Genomic DNA, 11,215 nt, shown 5'->3' on the forward strand with positions numbered 1-11,215 from the left:
TGTAGCTCTTGCTGGAGGGAAAAACTTTGCTAAGAACATCTGGGCCAACTCCTCCCATGATGTGATAGAATTAGCTTGTAGTGAAATTAGCCAACTCTCCGCTTAGTCTCGTAGAGAAAATGGGAATAATCTAAGTCTAATCACATAGTCACTCACCCCATTCATCTTAAATGTTGCACATAGCTCCAAGAAATTGGCTATGTGCAAATTAGGATCATCCGTGGGCAACCCCCCAAAATGGTAGACTACACCATTTGTAATATTGTTGGCTTGATCTCAAAATTATTTGCAGCAATAGTGGGGTGTCTGATGCATGAATGCACTCCTGTGACAGTAGGAAGTACATAGTCTCTAAGCGTCCTTGGTCCTCGTTCCACTGGGACCTCTACAATATTTGGGATATTATTAACATTAACAACATTGATTGCTGAATTTCCTTGATTCTTAACCATGGAAAAATCTAGCCTTTTCTTTATCTTTCTGTTTTTTCTGCATGTTTTTTCAATTTCAAGATCGACCGGTATGAGTTCCTTTTGCCTACTTCGTCGCATATACCAATAATTCTTGAAACACAATACATCCACAAACTGAATGAGTACTAGAATTAAAAACCAATTTAGAATAAAAATCAACTATATTGTTATTAATAATACAGCCCCCGACAACGACGCCAAAAACTTGTTGTGAGATTTTTGAACTACGCAAATATACGCAATCGTAACAAGTAATAAACAATAAGTAAAGTATCGTTCCCAGGAGAACTGTTACTAATTACCAAAACTTAATCTTTAATTCTAATTGATTGGAGATTAATAAATTCTGAATTAATAAAACTAAAACACTAAAACAATAAAATAGAACAATGGAGAACTAAAAATTAAATATTAATTTGATGGATTAAAAGTTAGGGTTATTAACTTCATCAACTATCCACCTATGCTTCTCTAATGCAAATTTAAGAATTCCTATTTCTAGTGAGATAGCATATTACAATTATATTTTATATTATTACTAGGACTTATAATTCTCTACAATAAGCAATCTCCTACATCTCTATGGTAAACTAACATATTGCAGGCATTAAGCACGTAATCCCTAAGCTACATAGATCATACAGATACTCTCGTTCAATATAAATCTACAATTATTTGACTATAGACTAATTATCCCTCACTTCTCAGATCTCAGGTTAAAATCATATAAATCATGCAATTAGTGGCCAATTAATCACAAGCCAAATAATTCACACTATTGATAGGAAAATCATAAAAACTTCATTAAATATTCCTAAGGTTTCAAGAGAATCCACTAACACCGTAAATAAGAAATTAGTTCATGCTAAACATAATCAAATCCATAAAACCAAATATGAACATCACTAATCCAGAAAGTAAAAGTAAATATTGAAATAGAATGATAGACTAGCTGATCTCCAAGCCTTTGCCTCCTCAGTGTGCTCTTTGAGTCTCCTCCTTAGGGTTTTTTTCTTCTTCAGAAATCATCGTAATGATGATTAAATAGTAATATGTGCTTTGGATGTGAAATCCCACTTTTGCCCCTGCGTAAAATGCCCTATTCTGCGAATTAACCACTCAGGTGTCGCAACTCTATAATTAGGCACTGCGGTCCATGTCCAAGATTTGGAATGCGCCTCGTCTTTGACTACCCAAGCGTCGCGGCTCAAAATCCCTAGCCAATAGCGCCACAGCTCTCAAAGGCAATGACCCTAGAATTCTCGATGGGTTGACCTCTCTGTCTAATCGCAGCGCCACGACTCAAATGTATTTTTTCAACAATTTCCATCTTTTTGAAGCCAAACACAATCATTTATCACTTACTTCCCATAAATCTGAAATATCATCAAACACAGGCAACAAAACGTCATACTGCACAAAAATAACTAAATAAACTCAAATATTAAATAAAATAACCCTTTAAAATACTATAAAACTACTCTATCACTATCAATATAATCAAACAGAATTATAAAGAAATGCAGTAAAAAAACAAGAAATTTTACATGGTTCAAGTTATTAATTAACTCTAGTCCACGGGGCTATTATATTAGGATTGATGAAGCTTGGTTGGGCAAGCTTCTATGGAGTTTCAGGCAACAATTTTGCAATGCTCTGAATACAAAAGTTAGGGATCTCCTTACCATGGATGCCCTAGCCTTATTTATAGGGGCTAAGAGCAATTAATTCCCTTAATGGGAATTTATTACAAAAATCCCCCCAAATGATTGGGATTAAAAGCTAATTAATACACTTTTTGTGATAGGGGTAACAGTGGGCCCATGCGTATCACACGGGGCCCATTTACGAGGTTGCAACCCACCATCTTCTGGGGAGACACCCTCTGACTATGAGTGGCTCCACGTTTTCCCACGCCAGGCGGCGCATTGGGACATGCTGTTTGTCGCCTGTACAAGCTCGACACCACGATCTGTAGGACAACAACTTTGTCAGACAATTACTTGTGGGCCAGGGTCTCTGTGCGCAACACCTGGCGCTGCCATCTAGACTCTGATAGGTCTTCTCGCAAACCTGGAGGAATCACATGGAGGAACCTCAAGCTAACATATCCAAAGTTCTTGGGACGTGGCCTGCCGGAAGATAACTTTCCCCCGAGGAGCTGCCCGAAGACGGGAGACAGCCTATCTTCCGAGTAGACAGCGAGGTCATTAGAGATCACTAAACCTCATTGGAGAACCTAACTATTCTCGAAGATTGCCACATGTTCCTTAGTAAAAGCACAGACAACATATCTTTTTTTTTTTAATAACTTATGCTTATTTTTTTCTTCTTCTTCTTATACATATAAATAAAATATAATTTAAATATTTAGACATAAAAAATTTAAACAAAAAAATATATGAGTTAAAGTAAAATATATATATTTTTAAATATTGTACATTATTTTTTAAAAAATTATGAAAACAAGGTAATATAAAATGATTGAAATTAATATAAAAAAAGAAATTAAAAAGTAAAGAATATAACAAATGATTAAATATAATATAATTTAATTATTTTTAGTAAATGGATTACCTAAATAAATAATTAGGATATAAATATAAGGAGCATTATATTTTTAGCCAAGAATACATAGGCACCTCATTAATAAAATAAAATTTATACCTTTCTTCAATATTTTTTTAACATTCTTTAATATTTAGATTTGTTAATTTCAATAATTTTATTTTATCTTATTTTCATAATTTTTTTTAGAAAAAAACTCTTACTAACAAGTTTTTATATATTTTTTTGTTTCAATTTTATTATTTAAATATATATTATTTATATATATTTTTTAGAATATGAAAAAAAGAAAAAAAATAGAAAAATGTGAGAATATATATTTTTTAGAATAAATAGTATTTTTGCCTCCTAAACTACTATATGATCGTGCCCCCTAAATGATTCATGATATTAAAAATCCCCATGAACTATGCACATTACAGAAAATGTGAGACTTATGTTAGATTTTGTCCTATATGACTAACAGATTAATGATGTGACATTTTGTCTGTTGATGTGACACTTTCATGTGTAGAATAATTAACACTTTTGCCCCCCGAACTTTGTCTGCTACCAAATAATACTTCTTTTTATTAAAAAATTTAATTTTTTTCTAAAAATAATAATTAAATCTTTAAGAATTAAAAATTTAATTAATAACAAATAAATATTTTTTACTTTTACTTTTACTTTTTCTTTTTCTTTTACAATATAAAATAAATCTATTTTATAATGAGAATTTAAAATAAATACTAAAACAAAAAGAAAACATTTAATTAAAGAAGATTACGACGAATGACCTGAATAAAAAAAAATTTAATTTAAAAGGAGAAGGACCAACAGAAACAAACTTTGTTTTATGATTTATTTTTAATTTTTATTTTAAGATATATTTATTTTATATTGTAAAAGAAAAAAAAGTTATTTATTATTAATTAAATTTTTGAGTATTTGAAAATTTATTTAATTAATTTGAAATTTTTAGTATTACTTATTTTTTTTTAATATTTTAAAATATTTTAAGGATATAATTATTATTTTTAAAAAAATTTTTAATTAATTTTAATAAAAATAGCATAACAAAATTTGAGAAACAAAATTACTAATTATTCTCTGTGACAATGCCACATCAATTAACAAAATAAAATGTAAGGCACGCTAACATAGTTTTATAGTTTGGGCAAAAATATTATTTATTCTATTTTTTTTTAATCAGGTGTCACATTTGTAAACACAGGCGGTCCTTGAATCCTCCGAGATACGCTCGGCTTCTCTCTCTCTCACGCTCACGCTCACGCATTGCAGCTTCGCTCCGTTCATGGAGACTAGCCGCCGACCCTAAGCCCTCTCTCGGATCTGGAACTCCCTCCTTCTTCTTTTAATACATTAAAGTTATTATAAAGACTTTCGTAAACCCTAGACTGACTCTGGACTTGGAAGTACAGCGATGAGTACTGAAAATGATGATTCCATCGACAAAGCTGTCTCAGACCGTCGAGAGAGGCTGAGAGCGCTCAAAGCTGCACAAGAACTCCTAAATACCCCAGAAGATGACAATGAAACCAATAAAGAAACGTCAGTATTCATTATCTCTAACTCTTACCCTTTGTGTTCCAACCAATTTTATTTAAACTATTAGCTACTTTTGCTTATTTCTGTTGAATCAATGCAGGAATCTTAATATGAAATTTCGAAATTATGTTCCTCATGATAAGAAGCTCCAAGAGGCCAAGGTTGCCCCTCCAGTCCTTCCAAAATTTGAAGACCCTGTTGCAGCAGAGCCTCCACCATCTGAGAAGAAAGAGGTATGTGATTGTTCTTAGTATAACAGCTCAGTTTCATTCGTACTCATGCATGAATGCATATGATAATGTGTTTGTATTGTACTATTGATTATTTAAATTATCTTTTAGGACCCATTTGTCAATATAGCTCCTAAGAAACCAAATTGGGACCTCCGAAGGGATGTGCAGAAAAAGCTCGATAAGCTTGAAAAACGAACCCAGAAGGCAATTTATACTCTAATGGGTATGTACTTCTCATTCCTTGTGATGTTTTTAAGATTTTCAATACTGGCTCTTTGTGTGCGTCTATTGTAAATCAATTTTCAGGATTTTTGCTGTTTTTGTTTTCCTTTGATTGTGAAGAATTATGAATGTCACTTATTCATTTCAATGTTATTTGTCGGTATGCCTTTTTCCTGTTTTTCCAGATACATGATATTGGCATATTCTATCATTTGTTCCATCCGCCTTCTTATGATGCTATTGTTTCTAGCCTTGTATCATTTGTTGTATTCACCTGTCCTTATTGTCACCCTGTGTGTTATTTGGGTCTTTGAAAGAAGTTTATGAAACCTTTTTCTTCTCTAACACAAATGTATGATAGACCCCAGCACCTACACTTGTGCACTTAGATATATAGAGGGTCACAAGTGTTATGATTGATTAATTATAAAGAGTAAATTATAGATAAGTAGGTGTAATTTTTTAGAATTTAAGATTGGCATCAAAATATGAATAAATTGAGTTTAGATAAATACAATTAGGTATTTAAACACATCTAAACATGTTGGAAACATTTTGACAAATTTTGTAGTGACTTAGGCAATGAAAAATTGCACCAAAAACAAGAGCACGGTGATACATCGCCCTGAAGCCTTCAAATTGGCTGAAGGCATGTGGCGACATGTCGCCACTTAATAGGCTATGTGTCACTTGACGCTGTATGCTGGGTGGCAACATGTTGCCTATTCTTGTTTTTTGCTCCAATTTTGTTTTTTGAATTAAAACAATTTGGAGACTTTCCTAAAACAGTGCTAACATCATATAGATGGTTTTAGAGAATCAAAATGGACTGTTCACACCTAAAAACTCTCTTTCTAGCTTTCAAAGATCAACCATTCTCTCCAAGAAATCGCTTGCTTCAAGAATTCAAAAGTTTGTTTTATCCCCATTCTCATTTCCCAAAGTAATCATCTAAGTAGGTTGAAATAGAGAATTTGGCCAGAGTTTCTCAACTCGTTCAAGCTTCTTTGTGTTTTTTGTTATTGTCTTTTCATTGCCTCCATTGTTGTTCTAATTCATCATCCCCAACAACAAGGACAGGTCAGCTACTTCTGATGCCATGTTAGGAGGGAATTAGTTAGGCTTTAGGACTGGCGAGGAGGGAATTGATTGGGTGTAGCTTGAGGACAAGTGTAGTTTTTATTTTTTTTGAAATCCTAAACATCAATACAAACTTCCACAGTTTCTTCTTCCATTTTTGTGTACAAGTGTACTGTGCTGTGTGGGATTTGTGTAGGTGATTCCTATCAAATTTCTTACCCGAGTAAAAAGTGACTTCATTGATGGTACTGTAACAATATTAGAAGTCAGATCCTGTGTTTTGCATCCAATTCACCTGCTGTTTATTTGTGTTGTTTTGCAGAGGAACAAGTAAAGCAAAAAGAATTGGCTGAAGATGGCGCAAAGGAAGTGGTTTAACCAACACCTGGCTACCCATAATGAGCATGTTGGTTCTCTCCCACAAAAGAAAAATGATAGGTTTTAGCTTTGTTTAATTGTTATATACTTAATAGAATTGTATTATTTTTTTTTGTTTGAGATTGCTTTTACCCATTGGCACCACTGCAGAATGACAAGTTGGTAAAGTTTAATGGTGAGGCTGCCTGTTTGGTTAGTTAATCGGAACAATTTTTCATTCCATTTATTTTTGGATGTGTTATTATATAGGGGTTCTTGGGGATTGATTTCAGAAACCTATGGAGGTTCCTGGTACGTTACACCATTACATGTCAAGTTCATGGTTCAATTAAATAGTTATGTATCAGATTAAAAAAAGTTGGTGGCAAGATGACCTTCCATTATTTTCTTATGGAAAGTGCCTCAAAATCAGAGAGCACCAAACTACAGAAGCAACCGGCCAACACACTACAACGACATGGAGAGACATCAGCACTAATAGCTGAGAACTCAAACAGAAATACTGCAAAACAAAAAACAACCTTACATAAGACTATCTACAAAACAACATTACATTAATACTTGGACATGATTGTTCAAAAGAATGAACTCTTAACTCAGAATCGTGAACAAAACCGGAGACATTCATTTTCAGCGCCCGCTAGGCCACAATATGTGCCTTGCAATGGCAAAGACAAGAATTTTTTTGAATTTCCCACAAATCTAGACTTACGACAAACTTCTTAAAATCATTACTAGATTTTTCAACACTAGCTCTTCCCCTCCAATCACTTTATTTGAGTCACACTAATATCTATCTTTTTTAAGAACTCGATAGTTTTTCTAATGTTTAGATTTTGCTGAAGGAGATCGTCGGTACAATGAGTTGAGTTACCCTTGTAAATATAAATTGAACACCTTCCTCGCTATTCCTAACCATGATCGTCAAAACTTTCTTCTTACCTAGTGCATCATTTGAGTCTCCAAACCTTTTACTTTGATGCAAATACGTCTCTAGGACTAGCACGGTTAAAAAAATTCATTAAGAAAACTTACAAAAATAAATAAATAAATACAATTTAGTCTCTATACTTAGTAAATTGGTCTCCAACTTATTGTTTTTAATATATTTTAAAAATTAGAATTTAAACTAAACCTAAACTATAAACTAAACAAAAAATAATAATAATTACAAAAAAATAAAACTATAAAAACTTATATTAACAAAAGAAAAAAATTGAATTGAAAAAAAAGCCTCACCTTAAATAAATAACTAAACTAAACTAAGCTAAATCATATGACTAGCTTTATAAAAATAACCAAAATACTCCTACAATGATAATAAGACACCCTTCATAAAACAAAATTTAAATTGGCTCTGGCCTTGAGAGTCAGTGTCTAATGGTATGGCTGCCCAGGCAGCCCTACTACAATGTATGTACCCTGCATGCGCATGCACACCGTGCACCTAGCCCTAGCAACTTGGCTTCCTTTCCACCTAGTCTTTGGCCAAGTGAGATGATGTCGCACTCATAAGATGAATTTGCCTCTCGACCACATGCTAGGCTCTAGTGGCATAACGGGTCACGACCCACGCTTGGCACGTGGCTAGGCAAGTTGCTGGTGCACTTGAGAGGGTGTAGTGGCACACTCCTTGCATTGTCAGGCTCTAGTGGTTTGGGGATGGTCCCTACACACATGACCTAGATTGCATGGCATCCCGGTCGGCCCCATGCCTCCAACCTGAGCCATGGTCTCCCCATAACTTGTAGAACCCTAAAATACCTTAAGCACAACGATCATCATCTAAATCCCAAGTTCTGCTACCAAATCCTAGATCTTAACCATTTGCCTTTGGAATTAATATATCAAAACTATATTCATTCATTTCCCTTTAATTAAAGAAAAACAAATAAATGACTAACCTTGATCTAACTTTCTTTTTCCTTTCTCTTTTTTTCTTCTCCTCTTGGTCAACACTCAGTCTTTCCCCTTGATCAAAATTTTTAAGTGAAAAGAAAAAGTGAGACTTTTTTTTCTTTCACTATTTTCTATTTAAATGATATTCCCTAACCCTAGTCTTTGGTTTTACTATCTTACCCTTCACTTATCAGGCTTTTGTAAAGTATTTATTAGTGAATTAATTTTATTCTCCTTTAATACTCTAAAAATATTAATAATGGCATATTTAAATTATTACCACAATAATTTAATGAACTATCTATACCCTGTTAATTTATTGTTACCATAAGCTAATCATATCCCTTTACCTTAATAATTTATTTTCTAAATAAATTCAGACTCTGGCTAGATAAATTATTTAAATCCTATAATTTATTTACTCCCAAACCTATTTATATTTCTAAAGACTCAATTAGGCGATCCACTCACACAACTGAACATTATGTTAGATTAAAATAAATGTAGGCATATAAACAATCTTGTAGGCGGAATTGATATATATATATATATTGAACATATACGAAGAGATGATCGAATATTGTATACCTCCAGTCATTGTAATTGATAACCTCAATCTAGCTTTAGATCTACAAAAGAAAAGAAACAAAAGTTAGAACGAGTACACGGGCTTCCAAGCTCTCACTAACTCTTTTAGCTTGGGGACCGGTACTCTATATTTATAGAGTGAGACCTACTATCAGAGTCTCTGCCACAGATTAAGATATTTTCTCAATCAGTTGGGATATAAAAATTCGGGTAACAATAAAATAACAAATAATGTTGACCATTAATTAGAATATTTTGTCAATAAATTAAATATTGACTTTAATATATTAAATCAATTAGTTGTAACAAATTAATTTTATATACTAAATAAATAAATATTCTAACACATTAAAATTATATTTGTTCCTTTAATATACTTTAATATAATGTTAATCATAAAACAACTAATTACGCAACAAGCATAAAGCAAATAATAAATAAAAACAAATAAGGAGATATTATACAGTCTCTTCTAGCATTTAACTAGTTGGCAAATCAAGCTCAGCCTTTGCTTGAACTCATCCGCCTAGTTGGTTAAATACATAACCATTGATGGGAATGTCTACTGATCGGCTTCTCACACTTGGAGCATCGTCAAGATTGGTCTTGTTGTGCTAGGGCGGTGGAAGTTGATTATCTGATCTACCAAGGTGTCTTTCCTTTGGAAGTTGAAATTACTATAGACAACACTTTTCTTAAGACTTGTTGATATGCATTCCCTTAATACAGTTCATACAAGTTTTAAAGTTAGTAAAATCTAAGGTATTAAGTACCCCATCACTTACTAACAGCTTAATCTTATCATTGGAGATATGTCCCAATCTCCAGTGCCACAATGTAGAAGAATCTTATTCATAATACATTTTTTAATACCAGTTTGAATATGTATAACATTATGAGTAGTATTGTTTTGTAGATTAATATAGTAAAGACTATCAGAGAATATACCATTCCCAACACATTCAGATTGATATAATAGATTAAAATATTTGTCTAAAAATGTAAAGTAATATCCAAAAGGTACAAGTCTTGAAACTGAAATCAATTTTCTAAAAAAACTTGGAACATAAAAGATATTTTCTAACTTTAAAAAAAAAAACTAATACTTAAAACTAAAGTGCAAGTTCTTATACTTTCCACATGTGAGCTCATCTTATTTCCAGATAGGATGTTTTGCTCACTTCTTACTGACTTCATTAGGTTTTGTAAACCTTGAATGATATTTGGAATGTGGGTTGTTGATTCATAATCAATCCACTGTGTGTTAATATTAACATTAACCAGATTTGATTCATAACATACATATTAAATTAGAGTTTTAGTGGTGATAGCATGTGTTTTATTGATCTTAATTGCTCACTAAATGTATGTGCAACTTGGTTAGAGGAGAACACCCTCCTCTCCACATTTTAGAGTTATCACTCCAAAATTCGGGAAGTTCTTTTGAGACATTAGAATAAATGAGTTGTTATGTTGCATGAATAGGATTGCAAGTTTATCAGTATAAATTTTTTAAAGTTTATATGAATTCATGTTTTCCCATAGTTTCTTTTTTTTAATGAAAAATATTAAGATTATTAAATATAAATTAAATCAGTTAACTATATAAAAATATATAAAAGAAAACTAGTGGTATTTATTTATTTTACATGAATGTTCACTTCTTGAAATTTTTTTAATGTATTTTAATATGGCGTTAATATAAATTTATTACTTTTAAGCATAATTCATTTGAATCTTAAAATACTTTTAAGAATTAGATACTTTAATCATATACATTATCAAGTTGTGAAGTTTATTGGAAAAGTAACAATATGTTAAGGATAGGTTTGAACGCCAACTTTTCTCTTAATCAACTATTCTATATGGAAGAATATTTTGAAACGACTTCCTGCACTAATTAGTTTTTTTTAACAATAATATATTGAGGCCATTTATTTAGTTTGGATCATTATTAAGATGAGAATGAGAATATCAAAATATTCTTACATTTATCATTTTTTTTACATTTTTAAATAAATCTTATAAACTTTAATTTATTGTCCAATAAAAAAAGGAAAATACCAATTTGGCTTTGTCTTTTGTCTGAATACTCGATCGACACCTATATTTTGTTAAATGACAAAACAGACCTTGCATTTTACAAATGGAACAAAGTGATACCCTGAACTCGATTTTAGTTAAACAATTTTTCAATATGACCAAAATTCCCTCAAATTTTTG

At 31.9% G+C, this 11,215-nt stretch overlaps 1 protein-coding gene across 1 annotated transcript; it reads left to right on the plus strand.

The window, feature by feature from the left end:
- Positions 1-4,232: 4,232 nt before the first annotated feature.
- LOC133801160 (uncharacterized) lies at positions 4,233-6,731 on the plus strand. The gene is made up of 4 exons (XM_062239316.1): positions 4,233-4,595; positions 4,693-4,825; positions 4,934-5,048; positions 6,450-6,731. Exons 1-4 carry the CDS (start codon positions 4,468-4,470, stop codon positions 6,503-6,505), a joined length of 432 nt encoding a protein of 143 aa, XP_062095300.1. The 5' UTR covers positions 4,233-4,467; the 3' UTR covers positions 6,506-6,731.
- Positions 6,732-11,215: the final 4,484 nt, after the last annotated feature.

Source organism: Humulus lupulus, chromosome 9 (genome assembly GCF_963169125.1).
Source record: "Humulus lupulus chromosome 9, drHumLupu1.1, whole genome shotgun sequence".
Lineage (NCBI taxonomy): Eukaryota > Viridiplantae > Streptophyta > Magnoliopsida > Rosales > Cannabaceae > Humulus > Humulus lupulus.